Source organism: Carcharhinus amblyrhynchos, chromosome 3 (genome assembly GCF_965287045.1).
Source record: "Carcharhinus amblyrhynchos chromosome 3, sCarAmb.v2.hapA, whole genome shotgun sequence".
NCBI lineage: Eukaryota > Metazoa > Chordata > Chondrichthyes > Carcharhiniformes > Carcharhinidae > Carcharhinus > Carcharhinus amblyrhynchos.
In genome coordinates, this window is record NC_137326.1 from 18,452,800 (window position 1) to 18,476,804 (window position 24,005).

At 41.3% G+C, this 24,005-nt stretch overlaps 2 protein-coding genes across 3 annotated transcripts in view; one reads left to right on the forward strand and one right to left on the reverse strand.

The window, feature by feature from the left end:
• Window positions 1–544, forward strand: part of ogna (osteoglycin, paralog a) — a 29,409-nt gene extending 28,865 nt beyond the window's left edge. Inside the window, exon 6 of the mRNA XM_080181797.1 lies at window positions 53–544. Coding sequence (XP_080037923.1) covers window positions 53–238 — 186 coding nt within the window. The 3' untranslated portion in view covers window positions 239–544. The remainder of the gene's footprint in view (window positions 1–52) is intronic.
• The window catches only part of cenpp (centromere protein P), a 253,450-nt gene that overhangs the window by 199,797 nt on the left and 29,648 nt on the right, over window positions 1–24,005 (reverse strand). For both annotated transcript variants that reach the window (XM_080181798.1, XM_080181799.1), the window contains exons 5-6: window positions 22,780–22,868; window positions 1,990–2,086 (exon numbers count right to left, since the gene is read on the reverse strand). In XM_080181798.1, coding sequence (XP_080037924.1) covers window positions 1,990–2,086; window positions 22,780–22,868 — 186 coding nt within the window. The remainder of the gene's footprint in view (window positions 1–1,989; window positions 2,087–22,779; window positions 22,869–24,005) is intronic.

Here is a 24,005-nt window from a genome sequence, read left to right on the forward strand (position 1 = left end):
CATCTCAAATGACAAATTTAACATTTATTGTAACCCTTTTTCCACATTCCAGCATAATAATATATCTACGATTACGGATAATACATTCTGCAAGCCCCGAGACTCCAGTTATATCCGTGATCGTCTGAATGAAATTCGGCTTGAAGAAAATCCTATCAATTTGGCAGAATATCCAAACAGTTACATCTGCTTGCGAAGACTTCCCATTGGAAAACCATATTCTGGGAGAATATATTAATCCAAAAATAGTTAAGCACCAATCAGAAATTAGTAAGTGATTGTGAGAGAACATTCTGAAGTATATTCTCATTCATTGTTGTATCACAGTACTCATAAACTTTATTATTATACTTATGTCATACTAGCACTTTTACATTTAATAACATATTGTACTATCTCAACAGAACATTATTCCCAAGTAACATCATTGGCTTTATTTCATGCTACAGAAACTCAATTAATATGCTGCTTCAAATATTTTACACACTTTATGTTCTAATCTGTGTTTATTTTCACTTAATTAAAGTTACACATATTATCTCGATTTGCAATGTAATATTTTGTTGAACTACATTTAATTCTTTCAAGATAACATATAGTTTTATATATGCGCTTCTCCTTAACATAATAATTTCACAGTAATGCAGCAGCCACGAACTTTTCCTTCATGATTCCATTTCAAATAAGTTTTTACAAAAATATATCTACAATTTTAAATAAATGGAAGATATGAAATCAACCAAGTAGCTGAGGAAACATATTAAATTGTAATTATAGCCTTGACCACCTATTGATCCATATCACTTTCCCAAACTTATTTCCACTCTCATTCTATGATTTGCAATACGTCAACCTTCATAAATATTCCATAACACATAGAAACTATAAACTGTATGTCTGAGTAGAGCTACAGTTTTAATTCTGTATTATGTTCTGTTTAGTCAATTTACAATGTTGAGGAAACTTTTCATTGCTATTTGGAAGAACTAGCTCTTTGACCCTTCAGAAAAGGATGCAACAACATTGAGAAACAGAAAAGACGGGTTGAAAGATAAATAAATTCTAAATATCTGTTCATACTGGAAGCAATCACTGGCATTGTGGTCAGGACTCTTTGTTTTGAAATTTTTAATACTTAATTGATTGTAACATTGTATAACAACTTACATTTATATAGCACTTCTAACATTATAAAGCATTTCAAGGTGTTTCGCACGAGCATTATCAAACAAAATATGACTTTGAATCAGAAAATGTGATGTTAAAATCAAGGATATTCAAACCCAAATCAGAGGTATGCAGATACCTTGGAGAGTTGTAGGGTTGAAGGAGATCAGGGATAAGGAGGAGAAGACAATGGCAGGATTTGAAAAAAAAGGATGATGGCTTGAAGATTAAGGGCCAGACAGTCTAACAAAATGCTGGTAACAGTGACAGAGCATCACACATATTTTGATCGTGTGTATGCCCATCTAAATTAGGTGAATCTGCTGAACGCATGTGCGATTGGAGTAAGAGAATTTCCACCTGATCAGTTTGTGAATTCAATGACTTTTTAACATCCAGAATAGACTTAAGTTAGCAGCGCAAGAGATTGATTAACATTATTTGTTAGTGTCACAAGTAGGCTTACATTAACACTGCAATGATGTTGAAGTTTCACAGATGAAAATCCCCTAGTCGCCACGCACCTGTATCTGTTCTGTGGGAGAATTTAGCATCGCCTACCAACACATCTTTTGGGTTATGGGACAAAATGGGAGCATTGGGAGGAAACCCATGTGGACACAGGGAGAATGTGCAGACTTTGTACAGACAGTGACCCAAGCCTAGAATTGAACCCAGGTCCCTGGCACTGAGGCAGCAGTGCCAACCACTGTGCCGCCAGTGATCAAGTCTTCAAGTGCTGAAGTCTTCAAATATCTACACAAAATATATTTTTTAGATAATATTTTACCAGTAAGAATCAATAACAATGCTTTGTCCTACCTTGAAATGTTTAAAGGTGACTTGGCGATACTCGTACCATTTTGCATAGGCTGGGAGTGTTCTGAAAAATAGCGGGAGGTCTTTCTTTTCTTCAGCTCTGGAAAAATATTAAGTAAATCTAAATCAGATTTCAAACAAAAGTTCAAATTTAATCCCATGCTAACATCCATTGCACATCTATCAAATCGCTGAAAACACAGGAGGTGGTATTGTCACTAGGCTTGTAGTCCAGAGACCCAGGGTAATTTTTGTCATAAATAAAACCCACCTGATTCACTAATGTCCTTCAGGGAAGGAAATTTGCCACCCTTACCTGGTCTGGTTTGCATGTGACTCCAGACTGACAACAATGTGATTGACTCTTACATGCTCTCTGAAGTGGCAAGTCACTCAGTATCAACTGATAAGAAGTCTAAAATCAAAGGAACAGAATTGGAGGGTGGACCATGGGGCATCAACCTAGGCACCAGAAACAACAGCAGCAAACTCAGTCCTGTCAACCCAACAGTCATACTCAGGGAATCATGCCTTGTACATAGTGTCCTAAGCATCACCATAATGATCCCAGGGCATGTCCTGCCCCACCAGCAGGACAGACCCAGCAAAGGAGGCACCACAGTGGTATGCAGTTGGGAGAGAGTTGCCCAGGCAATTCTCAACATTGATTCTGGACCTCAAAAAGGCATTCCATTTGGCTCCAACCTTGGCTTATGAATCAGTCTTGCTCCATGTTAAACACCACTTGAATGTAGCACTGAAGGATGGCAAGGGTGCAGGATGTGCTCTGGATGATGATTTCAATGTCTACTGCCAAGAATGGCTCAGAAGCACCACTACAGACTGAGTTGGTTGAGGCTTAAAGGCTATAGCTACTATACTAGGTCTACAGCAGGGGGAGAAGGAGCCAACAAGAGCGAAAAACATACTTGACTTTATCCTCATCAATCTGCCCACTGCAGATGTATCTGTGCATGACAGTTTCAGTAGGAGCGATCACAACACAGTCCCTGTCGTCACATTAATTATACCCTCCGTCATGTAGTGGCACTACCACCATGCTAAATGGGATAGCTTTGAAACAGGTCTAAGAACTCAATCTGGGCATCCATCAGCAGCAGCAGAATTGTACTCAGTAATCTCATGACAGCATATCCCCACTCTACCATTACCACAAGCCAGGCGATCAACCCTGGTTCAATGAAGTGTGTAGGATGGCATACCAGAAGCACCACCAGGCATACATAAAAATTGGGTATCAGCCTGGTGAACCTAGAATACAGGATTAAAAAAGGTAAAGCTGTCATGGTTCCAAATGACCATTGAGGAGAGAGCTGACTGGTGGTAATTTAATCGAAGGATCACCGCACCTCAGACAAGGATGAGAAAGTGGGGCCTTCATACACTCAGGACTACTTGTGTGTCAAACAGCACGAGTAGTAAGTGATAAAACAGAGCTAAGCAATCCCACAACCAACAGATTAGGTCCAAACTCTGTAGTCCTGCCAAACCCAGAATGGTGGTAGACAATGAAACAACTCATTGGGGTAGGAGGTTCTACAAATATCACCATTCTCAATGACAGGGAAGCCCAAAACATCAATGCAAAAGACAAGGCTGAAATGCAGAGTGGATGATCCAACTCAGCCTCCTCATCATAGATGTCAGTCTTCACTGATTTGATTTGCTCCATCTATATTTAGAAATGTCTAAAGGCACTGGGTATTACAGAGGCTATGGGCCAAAGATTTGTCCTCCTGAACCTATTGCACCTGTAGCCAAGTTGTTCCAGTACAGCTACAACATTGGCTGCAATGCAACAATGTGGAAAATTGCCCAAGTATGTCTTGTCAGAAAAGGTAACAAGTCCAACGTGGCTGGTTACCATCGCATCAGTGTGTTCTTGATCATCAGCAAATCAATGGAAGGGATCATCAACAGTGTTATCAAGTGACACTTAACAATAATCTCCTTACTGATGCTCAGTTTGGGTTCCGCCATGGCCACTCAGCAACTTACCTCATTCAAACATTACCTTATTCAAACATTACCTTGGTTCAAACATGGTCAAAAAAGCTGAATTCCAAAGATGAGATGAGTGTAACTGATCTTCATATCAAGGCAGCATTTGAGTGAGTGTGGCATCAAGGACCCTAACAAAACTGGAGTCAACATTAACCAGGGGAAAACTCTCCACTGGTTGAAGTGATACCTAGCACAAAGGTGGATTGAGGTTGCCAGAAGTCAATCATTTCAATTCCAAGGGCAACAACACAGGAACTCCTTTGGGTAGTGTCCAAAGCCCAACCATCATCAGCTACTTCAATTACCTTCTTTCCACCATAAGGTCAGAAGTGGGGATGCTCGCTAAAATGTTCAGCAATATTTGTGACTCCTGAGCTACTGAAGTAATCCATGTCCAAAACCTGAACAATATCCAGGCTTTAGCTGGCTAGTGACAATTAACATTCGCACCACACAAATGCCAGGCAATGACCATCTCCAACAAGAGGAAATCTAACCAATGCCCTTGACATTCAACGGCATTGCCATAACCAAATCCCCTACTATCAACATCCTAGGAGCTTTCTATTGATTAGATGGGAGATTGAAAAGGATTGCAAGGTGAGGCAGTCAGGAGATTGAAAACAGCGAGTGGAGGGGCAGTCAGGAGATTGAAAACAGCACAAGAAAGGCACTTGGGAGACTGAAAACAGTGTAGGAGGGGGGGCAGTTGGCAGAATGAAAATAGCATGAGAAGAGAAGTTGGGAGGTTGAAAACAAATAGTGGTATCATGGCAAAGACACAATTTGATTGGTTGGAGAGGAAGCTAGCTGCTTGGTGAATATCTACTGAGTTTCTTTCATAAGTGCTTAAGCTTTATTCCATTCCTAAGGTTTAAAATCATATTTAGTAATATAAGTAAATAATATGATTAAGTAATTATTTAAAATACATTAAGGATGGAGGGACTGGTGATGTGTCAAAGCTGCAGCATGTGGGGGCTCCTGGATAACATTGTGATCCAGAGCGAGCACGTCTGCAGTACCTGTTTGCGGCTTGAGAAACTATGGCCAAGCCATTGAGCTGGAGGCTGAGCTGTGGACACCACAATACATTAGGGAGGAAGGCGGGGGAGGGGTTACCTGGACACTTTGTATCAGGAGCAGTCATGCCCCCTAAGATAGGGTCTTCCGGTTTGGGAGGTGGTCAGGGACAGGGGGTGTGGCTACGGCTAAGATAGGTAAGACCCAGAGGGCAGGATTGCAGCTGTGTTAGCCTTCACAACTGTCCAACAAGTCTGATGTTCTCTCAGGTTTAGAGGAGAGTTGGAGCTACAGGATGGATGAGTTGACCGGCCATGGCACTGTGGTACAGGGAGCCATTCAAATGGGAGAAGCACATAAGAATGTAGTGGTAGTGGGGACAGTATAGTGAGGAGGATTGACATTGTCCTCTGCAGCAAAGACCCAGAATCCGCACGTTGCCTGCTCAGTGCTGAAGTTCAGGATATCTGCTCCAGGCTAGAGAGGAGCAGCAGGATCCTGGTGTCATGGTCCATGTACATACTAATGACATAGGAAGGACTAGGAAAGAAGTTCTTCATTGTCAGTTTGAAGAACAAGGCACAAAATTAAACAACAAAACCTCCAAGGTTATAACCTCTGGATTATTACTTGAACCATGTGCAAATTGGCATAGGGACATAAAATTAGAGAAAGTACATGGCTCAAAGACTGGTGTGTGACAAGTGGGATTGATTTGTGGGGCACTGGCATCACTACTGAAGAAAGTGGGGGCTGCACCGTTGGGACAGCCTATACCTGAACTGCGCTGGGACAAGTATTCTTGCAAATTGCATAACTAGGGAAGTAGAGAGGATTTTAAATTAAATAGAGGGTCAGTTGTTCTGGAGATGGGATAGGTAGGATTACAAAGCAAAAGGATATGGCAGCATTGTAAGACAGATATTTGGGTAATGATACCTAGAGTGTATGAACATGAAAAAACAGCAAATAGGGTCGAAGGGGAAATAATGGTAAAAGGGTAAAATTAATTGCTCTCTACTTAAATGCACATAGTATTTGGCATAAAATAAATGAATTCATGGTACAAATTGAGGTTAATGGGTATGATTTTGTTGCCATTACCGAGATATGGTTACAGAGGTCAAAGTTGGGAACTAAGTACCCAGGAATATATGGCTTATCACAAGGATGGGAAGGAAAGGAAGGTGGGGTAGCTTTGTTAGAACGAAACTGAACAAGTACAATAGCAAGAAATGATCTTGGATTGGAAAATGTAGAATCCATATAGGTGGGGGTAGGAAATAACAAGGCAAAGACGACACTGATGGGAGTAGTCCATTGGCCCCATAACAGTAGCTATGCTGTAGAACAGAGAATAAATCAGGAAATAATGAGTGCATGTAAAAAAGGCAGTACGTTACTCATGGGTGACTTTAATCTTCACGTGGATTGGGAAAATCAAATTGGTAGAAGTCGTCATGAGACAGAATTCATAGAGTGTACAAGAACAATATTTTGTGGATACAACGAGGGATCCGACTATTTTGGATCTGATTGTCGAATGTGGCAGGATGAATAACCAATCTCAGAATAAAACATCTTCTGGGAAATGGTGACCATATTATGGCAGAATTTAGCATTCAGTTTGTGAGTGAGATACATGGGTCAGAAACAACTATACTGAACTTCAAGAAGTGATTACAAAGAAATGCTGGCAGAGTTGGCTGGAGTGGACTGGGAAAGAATTTTAACAGTAAAGACGGTTGATCAGCAATGACAGACATTTATGAAAATAGTTCATGACTCACAACAAAGATACAGCCCAGTAAGAAACAAGGATTCTAGGAAGGGGATACACATCACTTATGAAGTTAAGGATAGTACTAAACTGAAAGAAATAAACACACAATGTGGCAAAGATCAGTAGTAAACCAGTGGATTTAGAAAATTTTATAAACCAATAAAAGACGACAAAAAAGATCAACAAGGTAAGCTACAAGGGTGAATGAGCAAGTAATATAAAAATAGACAGTATGAGCTTCTTTAAATACATAAAAAGAAAGAGACCAGAGTGAACATAGGCCCGTTAGAGAATGGGCCTGGAGAAATAATAATACAGAACCAGGAAATGGCAGACGAGTTAAATAAATACAATTCATCAGCCTTCATGGTGGAAGACACTAATAACATTCCAAAAGTATTAAATAATCAAGGAGCAAGATTGGGCAAGGGGAGGAAACTAATAGGGCTAAAGGTTGATAAGTCCCCGGGGCCTGATGGGGTCACATCCTAGGATATTAAAGTAAGTAGCTACTGCAACAGTGGATGCTCTAGTAATAATCTTCCAAGAATACTTAAAGTCTGAATAAATCCCAGAGGATTGGAAAACAGCCAGGATGGAGACAATAAACAAATAACTATACTCCAGTTAACGTAACATCTGCTATTGGGAAGATGTTAGAGTCCATTATGAAGGATGTAATAACAGAGCATTTAGAAATACAAAATATAATCAAGCAGAGTCAGCATGTCTTCATTAATGGGGAAATCATGCCTGACAAATTTATTAGAACTGTCTTACTACAATAAAAGACACTGGTTAGGCCACACCTGGAGTACTATGAACAGTTTTTGTCCCTTTATCTAAGGAAAGATATACTAACATTAGTGGTAGTCCAGAGAAGGTTTACGAGATTGATTTTTAGGCTTGATTTATTATTGTCACATGCATTAACATACAGTGAAACGTATTCTTTCTTGCGTGCTATACAGACAGAGCATACTATTCATAGGGAAGGAAACAAGAGAGTGCAGAATGTATGTTGTAGTCATAGCTAGGGTGTAGAGAAAGATCAACTTAATGCAAGGTAGGTCCATTCAAAAGTCTGATGGCAGCAGGCAAGAAGCTGTTCTTGAGTTGGTTGGTACGTGACCTCAGATTTTTGTATCTTTTTCCCCAAAGGAAGAAGGCAGAAGAGAGAGTGTCCAAGGTGTGTGGGGTCCTTAATTATGCTGGCTGCTTTGTCGAGGCAGCGGGAAGGGTAGGCAGAGTCAATGGGCCTGATTTTACCATTTTGATTCGAAGTGCTGAATTTGGGCACAATTCAGATCCGACTTGGAAATCTGCTCTCAGGTGTCCTCATGTGCACTTAGCCTGAAAAAAAACGCAAGTCTGAATTGCGCTGTGGGCAGGATTTATCGTGCCCAAAATGCTCCTGACCAGAGCTTTGAACTCCACATGTGTAGTGACAAAAAATGTGAAAAACGCGCCCCTATTACATCACTCTTGGGCCGCAAAAAGCAGATAAAGTGGCCCAGGAGCGAAAAGCAGGAGCGTTTGCTCCCCATAGACATTGCCACACCCCCACAACATAACTGTCCCACTTATCCACTCACCCACCTCCCCCCCCTTGCTACCCAGACCAATCGCGATCCTCTGCCCCTTTTCTCCCCCACTGATTGCCCGCAGAGTGGCAGAGGAGCCCCTGCCCCTTCACCAGAGAGAACCAACTGGCCTCCCTCCCCACTCCACCAGTGAGCGACCAGGCCTTCCTCCCATCAAAGATACATCTGACGCCTCCCCCCCAACCCTCACCAGAGAATGATTGGGCCTCCCTCCTCCCTCACCCGAGAATGATCTGGCCCGCCTCCCTCCTGCCTTCACCACTGATCCGAGTCAGAGAGCCACTGGAAGCTCTGAACTTACCTCTTCAGAAGCTGTTGCGCCTGAAACAGACCTTTGCCAAGCATGTCTGTTTCACGTTGAACCTGGACAAGCAAACGCGACGGTAAAGTGGGAAGTATTGGTAAGGTCGGATGGGCAGCCCATTAATTCAATTTAAATGCATACAAATGCATTTAAACCGCCATCGCACCCGTTTCGGGCGCAGTTCGGATTGCGGCCATTTTCAGGCCTTAGTAAAGTGGACATCTGCACGATGCAGGCATGGGTCACGTTAATGGCTTCACACTCAACTTTATCACGTTTTCATGCCCAAAAACGGGCACGATGCAATGGTAAAATCAGGCCCAATGAATGGGAGGCTGGTTTGCACAATGGATTGGGCTACGTTCACAACATTTTGTAGTTTCTTGCAGTCTTGGCAGAGCAGGAGTCATACCAAGCTGTGATACAACCGGAAAAAATCTTTCTATGTTGCATCTATAAAAGTTGGTGAGAGTCATAGCTGACATGCCAAATTTCCTTAGTCTTCTGAGAAAGTAGAGTTATTGGTCGGCTTTCTTAACTATAATGTCAGCAGTGGGGACCAGGACAGGTTTTTGGTGATCTGGGCAACAAAAAATCTGAAGCTCTCGACCCTTTCTTGATCCTGAGTATGGAGTGATTTTCTTATGAGGAGAGATTGAGTACTTTGAGACTGTACTCACTGGAGTTTAGAAGAATGAAAGGGGACCTTACGGGGACATAAAGGATTCTCAAGGGGGTTTGACAGATTACTTCCTCGATTAAGAGAGTCCAGGACCAGAAGGCCGAATCTCAAAGTAAGGGGTCATCCATTTAGGACAGAGATGAGAAGGAATTTCTTCCCTCAGAGAATAGCGATCTGTGGAATTCTTTACTGCAGAGAGTTGTAGAGACTGTGTTGTTAAGTATGTTGAAGGTTGAGATAGACAGATTTTAAATCAGAAAAGAAATAAAGGGTTATGGAAATAAAGTGAGAGAGTTGAGTTGAGGATTACTGTATCAGATCTCATTGAATTGCAGAGCAGACTAAATGGGCTGAGTGGTGTACTTCTGCTCCTACATCTTTTGGTCTTATGGAAGCTCAACTGGACTAGCCAGATAAATGCTGTGGCACAAGAGCAGGTTAGAAGCTAGAAATCATGCACAAAGTAATTGACCTCTTGACTCCCTGAAAACTGTTTACCATCTACAAAGCACAAACCAGGAGGATGATGGAATACTTTCCACTTGCCTAAGTGTAAGTGACTGCAGCTCCAACAACACTCAAGAAGCTTCACACCATCCAGGACAAAGCAGCATGCTTTATTGGCACCCTTTCCACAAACATTCACTGCCTCCACTACTAACATACAGTGACAGCAGTTGTGTACCGTCTACAAGATGAACTGCAGGAACTCAACAAGCCTCCTCAGACACCACCATCCAAACCCACAACTACTGCTATCTAGAAGAACAGCAGCAGAGATACCACCACCTGGAAATTTCTCACCTGTGTGGTGGTTGCTCAAAGCAATACTATCCTGTCTCTGACCAGCAGATTGAAATACTGAGCTCAAGAGATTATTCCCTTATGCATTTTCACTGAATGTTGCATGCCCAGCCAGATAGAGGTATTTTTTAGGATTTGGCAAGCTTGTACAGCAGTGGTATAATTGAGTTGCTCTTAGTATGAACATTGATGACCACCATCCAGATTATATTCTTGATCTGCTGTGTTTGCAGAAATAAAGCCATTCGCTATCCTGACTTGGAAACATATTGCCTTTCCTTCACTGTTGCTGGGTGAAAATCCTGGAAGACCCTCCCCAACATCACTTTGTAGCACCTCTACATGGACTGCAGTGGTTCAAGAAAGCAGCTCGCCACCACCTTTCTCAATGGCATTTGGGGATGGACAATAAATGTAGGCCTAGCCAGTGACACCCACATCTCAAGTAATAATTTTTACATACATAGAAAATAGAAGCAGGAGTCAGCCATTCGAGCCATTGAGCTTGCTCTGCCATTCATTATGACCATGGCTGATCATCAAATTCAATATGCTGATCCTGTCTTCCCCCATATCCCTTGATCCCTTTAGCCTCAAGAGCTATATCTAATCCCTCCTTGAAATCACACAACATTTTGGCCTCAACTACTTTCTGTGGCAGTGAAATCCACAGATTCATCACTCTGAGTGAAGAAATTGAACCTCACCTCAGTTCTAAATGGTTTACCTCTTATTGTCAAACTATGACTCCTAGTGCTCTATAATCAAATCAAATCCACATCAGTTTGACTGGAAAATATGTTGAAACAACAAAAAGAGTGTACACACGCCATGGTAGCTGATATTGAACCATCAAACACAGATCACACCAAAGTAACAAAACATTGTTTTTCTGTTCATTTAGAAAGAAAGTGTGTTATTGAAAGTGGTCCCCTTCCATTGGCACAGAGGCAGAAAAAAAAATCAGAAACATTTCAACGGAACCCATCAGTTGGGAATTTCCCTGCAGTGTTGTTCGTGTCAGCACACTCCAGCTGTACTTTGCAGGTTGCAAGAATGTACAGTTTAAGACAACGGTTGATATTGCAGTAGATATAAATTAGAAAGCCATGAATCATGTCAAGTCAAAGACCAGAAGTTTCTGCTGCTGAGATCTATAGGTCCCACTGATGTCATACCCCTGCCATGGGTTTCACGACAGCCAGGGGTACATTCAACAGGGAACCCTATTGACAATGTGGGGATCAGAAATTCCCACCACCAGCCAAAGGCAGGCCACTTCTGGCTGCCACGAAAGATGCGTGATTAATCCTGCTCAAAGTTATCAAATGGAAAGGTAGCAAAAAGTTGCTATTTCCTCCTTAGAAATATATCAGAAACAAAACATATTTGAGATCAGAAAAAAATTGCCAACACCAGTTTGAAGAGAATAAGTTCAGTTGTGGACAAAAAAAATTCAACTTCACTGTGGCTGCGTGAGTTCCCCACCCCAAAAGTAGCATCTCCTCTTGGTACTCAAAAATAAATTAATCAAAGAACAAAGAACAAAGAACAACACAGCACGGGAAACAGGCCCTTCGGCCCAACGAGCCCGCGCCGCCGTCCCACCGTCTCAGTGACCTATTCATGATTTTAGTCTACGCCTAATGTGCGAGGATCAGGGAGGTCCAATTTAGGGACAATTTAGTACCCAATCAATCAGCCTAAAAGCACATCTTTGGGATGTGGGAGGAAACCGGAGTACCCGGAGGAAACCCACGCAACCACGGGGAGAACGTGCAAACTCCCACAGACACAGGCCCAAATCCATGTGTCCGCACAGCAACAGAGATAGTCTCTGAGCTGTCATGTTGCCCTCGAGATGGTCCAGTTTAAGCACACTAACGACATGAAGCAATAGGCAACTCCCGAAGCAACGTCCAAGAGCAGCCCACTACAACCTGCCGCATGCATGCCCCTTGCTGGACTTAAATGCCTGTGGAGACAAAAAAATTCATTATTAAACAGGCAAAGACTGTAACATCCCTGAGGCAAAAATGTAATCCCAAGCCTACAATGTTTAGTAAGGCCTGCTATATCCCCCTATATGTAGCCCGCTCATGTGGCTGTCTAAGTGACTCTTAAACAACCCTAGCGTGCCTGCTTCCACCACCTTACTCGGCAGTGCATTCCACACCCCCACTACCCTTTGCGTGAAAAATTGCCCTCTAATATTTGTCTTATACCTAGCCCCCCTCACCCTAAGCCCGTGACCCCTCGTTCTATCCATTTCTAATAGCGGAAAAAGCTTATCACCATTTACTCTATCTATCCCCTTCATAATCTTATAAACCTCTATTAGATCCCCCCTCAGCCGACGTCTCTCAAGGGAAAACAGCCCAAGTTCGTTCAATCTTTCCTCGTAAGACAGCCCTTCCATACCAGGCAGCATCCTGGTAAATCTCCTCTGCACTCTCTCCAGGATCTCTACATCCTTCCGGTAGTACGGCGACCAGAACTGGACGCAGTACTCCAAGTGAGGCCTAACCAACGTTCTATACAACTGCAACATCAGTCTCCTACTCTTATATTCTATACCTCTTCCTATGAAGGCTAACATACCATACGCTTTCCTCATCACATTCTGCACCTGCACCGACACCTTCAGGGACTTGTGCACTTGCACCCCCAGGTCTCTCTGCGTATCTATACTCCGGATAGTTCTACCTTTTATCGTATAACTCCCCTCCACATTATTCCGGCCAAAGTGCATCACCTCGCATTTCTCTGGATTAAATTCCATTTGCCATCTATCTGCCCAATCTACCAGCCTGTCTATGTCCTGTTGCATTGCCAGGCACTGCTCCTCAGTACCCGCCAATCCAACCATCTTAGTGTCATCAGCAAATTTGCCGATCACACCACCTACCCCCTCTTCCAAGTCATTAATATATACCACAAATCAATCCCATGTTTGCAGTTTAGTGACTGATTTGAGGGGAGCACAAATCAGAAATAGGGCAACCCATTGTAAGAATTCTCCAACCGTGCCTTTGAGTATAGATCTCCGCTGGATATAAGAGTTTGCCTAATTTACCCTACAACTTCATGGGCAGAAGCAACATATTGATACCTCAACTCAATTTGATTTTAAAATATTCAATCATGTATTCAAATTTCTCCAGGATTCTGTCCATCCCCATGTCTGTAATCTCCATAGCTCCTCAATCTTTTGAGATATCTTCACTCCTCCAAATTTGTCCTCTTGAACATCCCCCATTTTCACTGCTGCATCACTGGTGGTCATGTGTTCAGCTGCCTAGGTTCCTTTATCTAGAATACACTCACTAAACCTTTCTGCCTCCATGTCCCTCTATCCTCTTTTACAACTATCTTTAAAATCTACCTATATGACTAAACTTTTGGTCATCCGCCCCAGCGTTGCCTAGTGTGTCTAGGTATCAAATTCTGCTTTGTAAAACTCATGTGAAATGTCTTGTGATGTTTTATATCATTTTTCCTGTCTCGTTTGCAGAAGTAAAATAAGAGCATTCACTAAGTTGACACAGCAGATCAAGAATATAATCTGGATGGTGGTCATCAATGTTCATCACCAAGAGCCAGTCAATTATACCACTGCTGTACAAGCTTGCCAAATCCTAAAAAATACCTCTACCTGGCTGGGCATGCAACACACAGTGAAAATGCATAAGGGAATAATCTCTTGAGCTCAGTATTTCAATCTACTGGTCAGAGACAGGATAGTATTGCTTTGAGCAACCACCACACAGTTCTTGCGAAGATCAAGTTCTGTGTCCACCCTAACGGTACCCTTCAATTATTTGTGTGGCATCACCAATATGCTAAGTCGAATAGATCAAGAACAAATCAAGCATTATGCCTAACAAATCCTTCAGTCTACCCAGATGACTAATCCTGATTCACTGCGTATACAAAAACATAACAGAAGCAGCAGCAGGCAGACTTGAAAACAAGGAGCCAACTTAGAACCAGTATGCATACAGATAGAGCAATGCGATCCCAGAACTTGCAGATGAGTCAAAGCTCTGTAATCCTGACATATTCAGTCATGAGTGGTGGTACACATTTAAGAAACCAACAGCGAGTGGAAGCTCCATAAGCATCCATCATCTCCGTCAATAAAGGCCCCTCCCAACACAAGAGTGAAAAAGACAAGATTGAAAAGTGCAAAAGTACAATTTGGATTCTACCAGGATCACTTGACTCTCAATCTCATTGCAGCTATGATCCAAACATGAGAAAAGTGCAGAATTCAGGTGAGGTGGGGGTGACTGCTCTTAACATCAAGGCAGCATTCAATAAAAATGATGTCAGAGAGCCCAAGCAAAACTGAAAGAAATGGGATCCAGGAAGAAAATTCAACAGCAGCTGAGGTCATATCTATTACAACAAACACAATTATAGCTGCTGTTTATCAATTAATTCTGCCCACAAAATCACTGTAGCAATTCCTCCCTGTTTTTAAATCATAGTGTTCCACGTCCAACTATCTTCATTCTGCTGCTTCATCAATGATTTTCCCTCCACACAGGAGTGCTGTCAAATAACATTTGAAACTAAGCTACATAGAGACATTAGGACAGGAAATCAAAAGATTAGTCAAAGAGGTAGTTTTATAGAATCTCTTAAAAGACAAGAATGAGATAGAGAAGTTTAGGAAGGCAATTCCAGAGTTTAAGACGAAGCTGCTTCCATAGCTGAAGGCATGGCCACCAATGGTGCCAGCAATTAAAATAAGGGATGCCCAAGCGGCCAGAATTGGAGTTCAGAGATCTCGTTCTGGAGGAGCCTACAGAGATAAGGAAAGGAGAGGCAATGGAGGGAATTGAAAACAAAATTGCAAAAATTAAAAATGGAGGCATTGGTGCACTGAGTGTTAACGTGAACCAATAAGCACAAGGGTGATAAGATGAACCATTCTTGGCAAGAATTAGGATACAGGCAGTAGAATTTCAGATGAACTCAATTTTATGTACTGCGAAAGATGGCAGTTCTGCCTGTAGAGCATCGGAATAGTGAAGTTCAGAGGTAACAAAGCAAGGATAAGGTTTTTGAAATAACTCCACCGAGGCAGGTATCCCTTCAGCAAATTTAGATTTATTTACAACAACACTCGAACAAGCATTTCCCAAGTAAAGTACACACCCTGAACGTCGATAACCTGGACACACATTACATAACCTGGTAAGGATGGGACAGCATTAACTGCCTCAATCAGGGAGCTCATATTCGAACAGATCCATCTCATAGACCTCATTAAAGTTATTACAGTTTCCAACAACAGATGAACTGAGGCAGAGTGGAATTGGATATTGCCATGGTGAGATGGTGGGCCAAGCAATTTATTCACAAGGCTTCTCAACTGTGTCTCGTTGCCGAAGAAACTAAACAAAAACTAAACTTGGCCATTAGGACATTAAGGGTGGCATGGTGGGACAGTGGTTAGCACTGGTGCCTCACAGCATTGGGAACCAGGTTGAATTCCCGGCTTGGGTGACTGTGTGAGGTTTGCACGTTCTCCCTTTGTCTGCATGGGTTTCCTCTGAGTGCTCTGGTTTCCTCCCAAAGCCCAAAGACCTGCTGGTTCAGGAGCACTGGCCAAGCTAAATTCTCCCTCAGTGGACCCAGACAGACGGCAGGCGGAGTGTGGCAACAAAGGGATTTTCACAGTAACTTCATTGTGGTGTTAGTATAAGCCTAATTGTAACCGATAAATAAACAGGAGTTAAAGTGGTCCTGGGAAATTGCGAAATTAAATCATCATCCCGCTTTATACTCCAGTCAACTTTCTGTTTCACTGACTTCAAATCAGATTGGGTATGAAATGATTTCCTAATTCACTATTTCCTATTTTCCACTACCGCCAAATGCAATTCACCTTTAAGTCAATGGATACTTACACTAGAATATTACCCGAATGCAAAAACCATAAATATTTAAGTATGGTACTCTGTTCTTGGGAGAATTAAAAACATTCCCAAATACACTGACACCTAAAACTTGTCGAAGATTTATGTCCCAACTGTATACAATTTTCCTTCACAGTTTTGCCAACATGAAGTCCTTATTCAACATAATATTTTCCAGATGAGCCTAAATGTTGCCATGTTGCACAACATTTTGGCACACTGTAAACGCAAAGCAAATTCTTTCAGACACAACATCAAGCTGTATGCAACACTTTACACATTCCAATGAGGTGTCTACATGGAACGCCTATGACTGCAGAGAAATGATTGAAGAAAGTACCAGGGGTAATGTTTTATTCAAAATACATCCTGTTTCCATACTTCAAACTACTAAAAAGTCTCAAATAGGGACAGATTTTAGCCAAATAATTCAGACACTCATACATAGAAACAGATGTTTTTTTCCAGAACAAAACTGCAGTCATTAAGTGTTTAGCTGTAGCCATAATTAAAATACAGATGTTTACGAGATTTCTTGCAGATTCTGGACTTTGCTTTAAGTAAATCTGGATGTACCTGAAATGCACATTATAACTTTACCGTTATTTTTAATTAAAAGAAATTCATGTTTTAACCTTTAACAATAATTTGCATTTAGGTGGTAACTTCATTGAATAAAATTTCTCCAAGGTGTTTTACAGAAGTGCAATGACGAAAATGAATTACAGCGTGAGAAATAGATACAAAGCGGTCAAGGCAGCGGGATTGAAGGAAGAAACGTCCGAATCTTGGGCCACAATGACTCCTGTGCAAAACCTATAGGCTCCTGTGATACAGCATCCTCCAGAGATGTCCAGTCAGTAATCCTTTAAGAACAACTGGAATTCTGCCAAATCATAGCTGTTGCAAACCAGGTTCTATCCCTTACAAAGCACAGAGGCAGCATTCCAGAAAATATCCAACACCAGCGCAGCCTTTGTAGATCAGTTATTAGTTCACACATTATCCATATTACAGGTCTGACGCTTTGGCTCTCAAGGATCATCCTCTGCCTCAAAACATTACACCTGTTATGGATAATGCTGAGGAATAGAAGTTCTGGTGGCGATGTGGATGATAAAATCAGCTTGCTACAGTTCCTCAGAAATGGATCACCACTCGTCTCTGTACTCTCACTGACACTCCTCAACATCTCCATGAGCAGCATGTCAACAATTAGGTTGCACAAATTTGCACATGTGGATGACTTTGCTTTGGCAATTCGTAGAATCATACAGTGCAGAAGAGGCCCTTTCGCCCATCATGTCTACACTGGCAAATGAGAAACACCTGACCTCCCACCTATCCCATTTAGCAGCACTTGGTACATAACCTTGAATGATATGACATGCTAAGTTCTCATTTAGGTACTTTTTAAAGGATGTGAGGCAACTCGTCTCTACCACCCTTTCAGGCAGCATATTTCAGAACATTACCACCCTCCGGATAAAAAAGCTTTTCTTCACATTCCCCTAAACCTTCTGTCCCTCACCTTGAATTTGTGGCCCCTCGTGACTGATCCTTCAACAACGGGGAACAGCTGCTTCTTATTCACTCTAATGATACCCCTCCTAATCTTGTACACCTCGATCAGGTCACCCTTCAGTCTTCTCTGCTCCAATAAAAACAAACCATATCTATTCAATCTCTCTTCATAACTTAAATGTTCCACCCCAGGCAGCATTCTGGTGAATCTCCTCTGGAGCCCGTCCAATACAATCACATCCTTCCTATAATGTGGCGACCAGAACTACGCACAATACGCTAGCTGTGGGCTCACCAAAGTTCTACACAACTCCAACATGACTTCTCTGCTTTTGTAATCTATGCCTTAATTGATAAAGACAAGTTTCCCGTATGTCATTTTCACCATCCTATTAACATGCCCTTCTGCCTTCAAAGATCTTTGGTTAAACATGCCAAGTTCCACAAAACTTCCTGGTGTCATACCGTTCATTGAATACCTCGTTGTCAAATTACTCCTTCCAAAGTATACCACCTCACAGTTTTCAGGGTTAAATTTCATCTGCCACATATCTGTCCATTTGATCCTGTCTATATCTTTTGTAACATAAGACACCCAGCCTCACTGTTAATCAGCTGGCCAATCTTTGTGTCAAATACACTAATACTACAGCCTACATAGTCATCTATGTTATTTATTATAAATGACAAATAATAAGGGATTTAGCACAGATCCCTGTAGTACACCACTGGACACTGGCTTCCAGTCACTAAAGCAACCTTCAAGACTGCTCAATATGTGGATTTGACTATCTGCATAATGGATGCAAAAGCCCTAAAATAATTTAATAAAAGTTGTTGCAATGATAGGTACCTGCAGTGTGGTTATGAATTGATGACCAAGCTATGTTGTGACATTAGTGTATCTTTAAGTATTTTTTAAAGTCACCGTCTCTGCAGCTATCACAGCTTCAGTTTTTTCATTGTTGCCAAGCTGTCTAGTAGAAGGCCTTTTATTGCTACTTTAATGGCTTAAATGGGGTTTTGTTTATGTTTACTCTGGGATCTTTTATGACCTTGCATCATGAGGGGGAAGATTGATTGACAAGACAAAATCAGGTGATTCCTCCCCAGGAAAGAAATCGAAGGATTCATTTTCAGTTTTAATTTAAAAGGGGATGGACATCAAGCTGGGAAGCAGTGTTTTTCTCTTTCTCTCTAGTTTTGGAAATTCTATTGTTAGCTGGAAGCAATGTTCCTAGCCTTCCTGGAGTAAAAAATCTGCTGTTGGTGGTTAGCTTGACCAGAGTCTCCTTGGTACTTTGGGAAGCTGTTCTGACTCCAAGCTTATCTGGGTATGTCCAAAGGGAACTGCAGCATTCAACCAAAGGACTAAATTCCAGCATCACGTGAGCATTAGTTTTTGCTGTGTTAAGGTTTTGTTTATGGGATTTGTTTCATTGGCATGGTGTTTAGCTGTTAAGGTTTAAAAAATATTTTTTTTTCTTGTTCGTAATTGATAAAAGTTATTGCTAATGTTCTTTCCATACATGTTAACTGTATACTTAAATATATTTTGTCTGATAAAAGCTACTTAGTGGGTCAGTTGAATCATACCTGAAGTGAAATATCCCATGTTCAAATTCAAAATACAAAATGTACGATCCAGATGGATTTCATAGAACACTTTGGAGTTTCTGACCTGAATTATAACAATGTCAACTGGCTTGCTTGCTTGTATGAATCTTATGGTAAGTAAACAAAAAACTAAAAATTATCCAAAACAGCTTCTGAAGTTTGTAGAAACAACTGACATTTTGTGACCTTATTGTATGACCTTTGTTTTTCAAAATGAAGGCTCAGAAGTTGGTCGTTCTCTTGTCCTGATACTGAAAGTGTGCCATTGCCTTCAGTGAGTTACTAAGGCTAGAGTCACTTAAAACAAATCCATGTAAAATTAAAAAAACTGGGAGCAGAGTTCAGTGTATGCAATTGTTAAGGGTCACCAAACAGCAAGTTATAGATGTGCTACCTGAAGTTTGAAAGCAAGATATCTTGCTGTAAATGGTACGGTATCTGGTATGTGTAGACTAGGAAATGGATAATAACTTAGCAAACAGGAGGAGGAAGAGAATATTGGAACAGCCAATGGATAAAGTCAGAAACAAATACATAGACAAATGCATAAACTATCAACACAGTTTGAAAAGCAGGAATACTGGTGGCAGTTTACAGAGAGGGAGCACAGAGAAGCAGCAGTTTCGAAAACAAGAACATTGAACAGCAGCAGTATGAGAGCTTGTATGTCCTAGGCCCATAGAACAAAAAGTCTGGTCTCCTGTCATCTTGGCACTCCCCCTGCCTTTGGACCAAGGTTGTTCCATCAAGCCTATGTCGTAGCTAGTATGCAATAGCCATTCCACCTTAAAAGAACACAGGGACAGACACCGTCTACTGCAGTAACAAAAGAGAAATTTCCCTGCTTTTGTCAACAGGAAAAGTAATCACAAGACTCCTCCTTAAACATCTTCTCCCATTCTCTGAAGAGCACCTCCCAGAGTCACAATGTGGATTCCGCCCACTAAAGGGGCACAACTGCCATGATCATCACCACATGGCAACTACAAGATAAATGCAGGAAACAGGATCGATCTTTGCACGTAACATTTTTTGACTTCACAAAAGGCCTTCAGCAATGTCAATAGCAAGGCATTATGGAATGCCCTCCACCACTTCAGCTCCCCACAAAAGTTTCTTACCGTCCTCTGCCTGCTCCACAATGACACACAAGCTGTGATTCTGACCAACAGATCCACCGCAGAACCAATTTATATATTTTTTTTATTCATGGGACACAGGCATCGTTGGCAGGCCAGCATTTATTGCCCATCCCTAGTTGCCCGAGGGCAGTTGAGAGTCAACCACAATGTTGCGGCTACGGAGTCACATGTAGGCCAGGCCAGGTAAGGACGGCAGGTTTCCTTCCCTAAAGGACATTAATGAACCAGATGGGTTTTCCAACAATCAACAATGGTTTCATGGTCCCAGTAAATTCTTAATTCCAAATTTTTTAAAATTAATTCAAGTTCCATCTGCCATGGTGGGATTCAAACCTGGGTCCCCAGAACATTAACTCAGTTTCTGCATTAATAGTCTAGTGATAATATGACCAGGCCACCGCCTCCCCAGAGTGAGATCATGCAAGGAAGGCTATTTCATTGCACCAAAGCTCTTCTTGATCCCCCTTGTTGCAATACTCCATCTCACCCTCAGCAAGCTCCTTGCTGGAATGCAGCAAAAGCTAAAAACAAAGGGAATCCGTTAAACCTCCACTGCTTGCAGGCTAAGTCCAAGGTTGCCCCAACCTCTACTGTATGCAGACAATGCTTCCATCTGCACACATTCGGGGGCCAACATCTTCACCGGGGCATGCAAGAGCATTGGCCTTACACTAAACAACTAGAAGACAAAGGTCTTCTACTATCCTGCTCCCATCACACAGCATTGCCCTCTATCAAAATCCGCAATGTGGACCACTTTCCATACGTTAGGAGCCTACTATCAACAAGGTTCAGTGTGCCACACAGCCTCCAGTTACCCGAGGAAGAGAGTGTTTGAAGACCAGGACCTCAGATCTAGCATCATGGTCAAAGTGATCAAGACACCTGCATTCCTAGATGGCTCAGATACGTACATGGTCTATATACTACAAGCACCTCAAAACCCTGGGGAAGTATCACCAACACTACCTCCACAAGATCCTAACAGTGTTTTCTATCAGGTCAACATCCCCAGCATCGAAACATTGACACACTTAACAGGAGGCCACATCTTCCACATGCCCCGCACGAAATTCCTGAAACAAGCACTCCACTTAGAGCTCTGATGTGGTAAGTAAGCCCCAGAGGACAGAAGAAATTCAGGTCAGAAACTCCAAAGTGTTTTATAAACCCTCCTGGATCATAACTTTCGCACTTTGAATTTGGCTAGGATAAGAATGATATGGTTCACCTCAGGTATGATTCAATTGAACACTAGGGAGCTTTTATCAAACAATGTTTATTTAAGAATATATTTAAGAAAATTAACAATAACTATTACCAATTACAGACAAAAGCAAAACAACCACAACATAGTGTATAACCTATAACACATATTTTTATAATATTTCAATCAAACAAAACTTCCCGTAGACAAAAAAAACCCTTTCTACTGGTTTAACACAGCAAAGATTAATGCTCACATGATACTGGAATTGAGACCTTTGGTTGGAGAATTAAAAATCCTGACTTTTCAGCCTTGTAACTTCTATCAGCCCTCAGGATACATTCAAAACAATGTGAAGTCAGAACAGCTTCCCAGAACACCAGGGAGAGAAACACTCTAGGCAGGCTAGCCACCAACAGCAAATTTTCCACTCCAGGAAGGCAAGAATCCTTGCTTTCAGCTAACCAGCAGAATTTCCAAAAACAGTGAGAGAGACAGACACACTTCGTTTCAGCATGATGTACTTTCTAAACTAAAACTGTAGCCAGCCAAAGCAAAAAATGAAACCTTAAATTCACTAGGAAGGAAAAAAAACTTGTGAACCAGCCTTCCTCCCAACAATGCAGGGTCATAAAAGATCCCAATGTAAAAATAAACAAACCCCATTTAAGCCACTAAAGTGGCAATAAAAGGGCTTCTACACCCAACTCGGCAACAATGACATAAGCTGATGCTGGGAGAGTTGCAGGGAACATGACGTTAAAAAAAATTTCTCGAACATACACTAATATCACAGCCCTCAAAGCATCCTTGAAAAATTGCAACAATTCCTCTGACACATGGGAATCTCTGGTCCAAGACTGCCTGAAATGAAGGAAAAATATTTACGAAGAAGCTGAACACTGTGTTTTGTCACTGAGTGCAAGCTGAAGCTAAGCGTTGAGAGCAAAAGAAATGCGTGGCAACCTGGGCATTCCATCTACCTGCTCCTTCAACAACTATCTGCCCCATCTATAAACGGAGACTGTAGACCATGCCAGGTCTCCGCAGTCACCTCATTTTTAGCATAGAAGCAAGTCATTCCTGACTCCAAGAAATTAAGAAAAAGAGAATCTACATCATTAATAAAATGAATCTCAATCCTTTACCTAGATACGAATCGGCTCAAATCACAGAACTCGTTTGATTCCAAAATAACGTTCAGTTCCGTAACTGTAGCTGTAAAATTTTCTTTAGTCTGAAAAGCAAAACATTTTGTCAGCTCTTCCATTTTCAAAAGAATAAATAAGAGTAGGTATGTGCAAAGTTTATCCAAACAGAATTCTAATTCAAAACAAAAAATCCAAGTCTCAGTCACTATCATGACATGAAATCCCCATTTCAACAGAATATAGATAATACTGTACCACATTTCTTTTGAAGTTATTTATATTTATTTTAGAAGGAAACTGCAAAATATTTTACCAGTTCCATGCATACTGGATTACATGTAAAAACATTTTTGAAATGCAATATTTTAAAACTACTTGAAAGACATTTCTTTTGAAATACATATTTCAAAAGAAATATAGTTCAATCAAACTAAAATAATCTTCTTTGCTTATAATCAATTGGATTAAGTAGAAATTGTGGAAATAAGTTAAAATTGGTTTATTGCAACTGTCTGCAATATGATTTTCATTAGATGCAAAATAAATCTGCAATGAAAATTATGACAAGCTCAATATGCAACAAAGAGGGTAAATGTTTTGCACATTTAAAATTAAACCATTTACTTCATATTGCCTATCATTTTCCTTCCCAAAGTGCATAACCTCACATTCCCTGTTTTAAGTTAAATTAAATTCCTTCTGCCACGTGTCTTCTCTTTTCACCAGTCTGTCCACATCCATCTGAAATCTGTTACTATCCTTTTCATTGTTCACTACAATCCTGAGTGTCATGGGAGGCACAGTGGAATAGTGGTTAGCACTACTGCCTCATGGTGCCAGGGACCTGGGTTCAATTCCAGCCTTGGGTGATTGCCTGTATGGAGTTTGCACGTTCTCCCCATATTTGCGTGGGTTTCCTCTCACAGTCCAAAGATATGCAGGCCAGGTAAATTGGTCATACTAAATTGCCCCTTCATGTCAGGGGGAATAGTGGGGTAAATATGTGAGATTGCAATAGGATCTGGGTGAGACTGCTGCTGGTGCAGGCTCAACGAATCAAATGGCCCCCTTTTGCACTGTAGGGATTCTATGACTATATGATGTAATTTAAAAAACTTGAATCTATGCCCTATATACCAATGTCCTGATCATTCATGTATTTTGATGCGTTTTCTGGCTCTTTGGTAGAGTAATACAAACTAAAGAGAAATAACTGGGCAAAA